At 45.5% G+C, this 2,849-nt stretch overlaps 1 protein-coding gene across 1 annotated transcript; it reads left to right on the top strand.

The window, feature by feature from the left end:
- Window positions 1–217: 217 nt before the first annotated feature.
- LOC113257502 (cationic amino acid transporter 3-like) lies at window positions 218–1,981 on the top strand. The gene has a single exon (XM_044385398.1). The coding sequence runs from the start codon at window positions 218–220 to the stop codon at window positions 1,979–1,981; it is 1,764 nt and encodes a 587-aa protein (XP_044241333.1).
- Window positions 1,982–2,849: the final 868 nt, after the last annotated feature.

Here is a 2,849-nt window from a genome sequence, read left to right as displayed (position 1 = left end):
ATTGTTCAGTAAATATTTCTTGTCTCCCTAGGCACTAAGGAAGGATAGCATTTACCAGAAGAAATATGGAGCAGCAGCTTTGAAGCCTGAGCAACAGACCTTGGCAGCCCCACCTACCATGGCTTAACTCAGCCTCACTGAACCAGATCCAACCCTGTTGGCTCCCTGGGCTTGCTACAACTCTCTGATCTTAGCATCGTCTCCAATTCCAGCTAGAATGCTGCGTCAGGCACTTCGCAGATTTGGTCAAAAGCTGGTCCGTAGACATCTGCTGGAGGAAGTGTTTGAGTTTAATATTGGCATAAAAATGAGCACTCTGGATTTAGTGGCCTTGGGTGTGGGCCGCACTGTGGGTGTTGGTGTGTATTTCCTGGCTAATGAGGTGGCCAGTAATCAGGCAGGACCATCCATTGTGATCTGCTTTTTGGTGGCCGGCCTAACTTCAATGTTGGCTGGGCTGTGCTATGCAGAGTTTAGTGCTCGGGTTCCCCATCCTGGCTCTGCATATCTCTACAGCTTTGTCACTATAGGTGAATTCTGGGCTTTCATCACTGGCTGGAACCTTATCCTCTCCTTTGTTGCTGAGGCATTCATTGTGGTCCGGGCCTGGACCCTGGCTTTTGAAATCCTGTTTGCAAACCGGATCTCTGAGACCCTGCATGAGACCATCTCACAGTATGTTCCCCAAGTCTTTGCAGACAATGTTGGCTACTTTTTTGTCGTCTTTCTGTTTTTCTTCATGGAAGTTCAACATGCGGAGTGGCATGGGTTCTTCAGAATTTTTGAAGTGTTCACATTGGTGAAGCTTTTGGTTCTCAGTTTTGTCATCATCTCTGGCTTCATTAAGGGGGACCTGCACAACTGGAAGCTCACAGAAAAGGACTACGTACAGGCTGGACTCAATGACACTTCTCGTTTGGGCCTTCTGGGCTCTGGAGGGTTTGTGCCTTTTGGCTTCCAGGGGATTCTCCGAGGATCAGCTACCTGTTTCTACACATTTATAGGTTTCAGCATTATTGTCACCAGAGTCAAAGAATCGCACACTCCCCAGCGTTCCATCCCCATGGGCATTGTGGTTTCACTGCTCATCTGCTTTTTGGTGTATATTTGTGTCTCTGCAGCACTTACACTCATGGTGCCTTACTACCAGCTTCGACCCGGGAGCACCTTGCCTGAGATATTTCTCCATATTGGCTGGGCCCCTGCCTACTATGTTGTAGTTATTGTAATGTTTTGTAATGTTTTTCTCTACGCCTCCTGGAGCTTTACACTCCCCATTCGTTTGGTGATATACATGATGGCACAGGATGGTCTCCTGTTCCCTGTCCTTACCAGGATCCATACTGACACATATGCCCGTATCGTGTTCACAGTGATCTTTGTCACTATTGCAGCAATCACAGTATTCTTCTTTGGACTCACTGATCAATTGGACCTGAGGTCAGTTGGGACCCTGATATCTTATTCCCTGGTAGCTTTTTGTGTTCTCATCGTCAGGTATCAGCCTGAGAGGAGGAATAGGGGAAATAAAGCACAGGTGCAGGAGGAGAACGGACCTGCAGCAGAGAAGCTGACTCTACAGGCACTATTATTTCCAGGCAGCCCCACCCCCACTCCACTCTCTGGCCGGGTTGTCTATGTTTGCTCCTCACTGCTTGCTCTGCTGCTGACTCTCCTCTGCCTGGTGCTGGCCCACTGGCCAGGTCTGCTTTCTGGAGACCCAGGTCCCATCACAGTGGTCGTGCTGCTCCTGGTGCTCATCACTGGGATCACTGGGGTCATCTGTAGACAGCCACAGAGATCCACTCCCCTTCCCTTTAAGGTCCCTGCTCTGCCTCTCCTCCCACTCCTGAGCATCTTTGTGAATGTTTACCTTATGATGCAGATGACAGCTGGCACCTGGCTGAGATTTGGTGTCTGGATGCTGATTGGGTTTGCTATCTACTTCAGCTATGGGATCCAGCAAAGCCTGGTCACTTAACTGCACTTAAGGGCCCCATTTATACATCTTGACCTCAGCAGTGCCATTACCTATTTGGCCTGATGTCATCAAACCTGAATGCAGTCTGGTCACCTGCACAATAATGGGATTACTCTTGAGCACATAGAAATCTAGGGCTCCTGTGAGATATTGGTGGGGGAACTGTAATAGAGCTCTGTATTTTTGGTACAGTGAAGGATATGTCCTTGCTCTTTCTCCTTTTTTTTTTTTAATTTCTACTTTTCAGTTGTGTCTACAGCTGCTTACTGGCTTTTACAAAATTAGTATTAAAAGAAACTTGAAAAAGTGTTTTCCTTTTCCTTGGTTAAATATCCACTAATGAAGGGAGTGCCTAGCTGGCTCAGTCAGTAGAGCACTGCTCTAGATCTCAGGATGTTGAGTTTGAGCCCCACATTGGCTATAGAGATTACCTAAGAAAACATCCAGTAGCAGAATTACTGGATCATATGGTAGTTCTGTTTTAAATTTTTTGAGGAATCTCCATGGTGTTTTCCATAGTGAGTGCACCAATTGACATTCTCACCAACAGTACACAAGTGTTCCTTTTTCTCCTTATCTTCGCCAACATTTGTTTTTCTCATCTTTTTTATTTTAGCCATTGTGACAGGTATAAAGTGGTATCTGACTGCAGTTTTAATTTGTATTTCCCTGATGATTAGTGATGCTAAGCATCTTTTCATGTGTCTGTTGGTCATGTCTGTCTTGTTTGGAAAAATATCTACTCAGGTCCTCGCCCATTTTTTAATTGGATTATTTTTTTTTTTGTATTGAGTTGTATAAGTTCTTTCTGTATTTTGAGTATTAACCTCTTATTGATATATCATTTGCAAATGTCTTCTCCCATTCA

The sequence above is a fragment of the Ursus arctos genome, unplaced genomic scaffold, assembly GCF_023065955.2.
Source record: "Ursus arctos isolate Adak ecotype North America unplaced genomic scaffold, UrsArc2.0 scaffold_26, whole genome shotgun sequence".
NCBI classification, from domain to species: domain Eukaryota; kingdom Metazoa; phylum Chordata; class Mammalia; order Carnivora; family Ursidae; genus Ursus; species Ursus arctos.
This window is presented reverse-complemented; position numbering and strand designations above follow the sequence as displayed.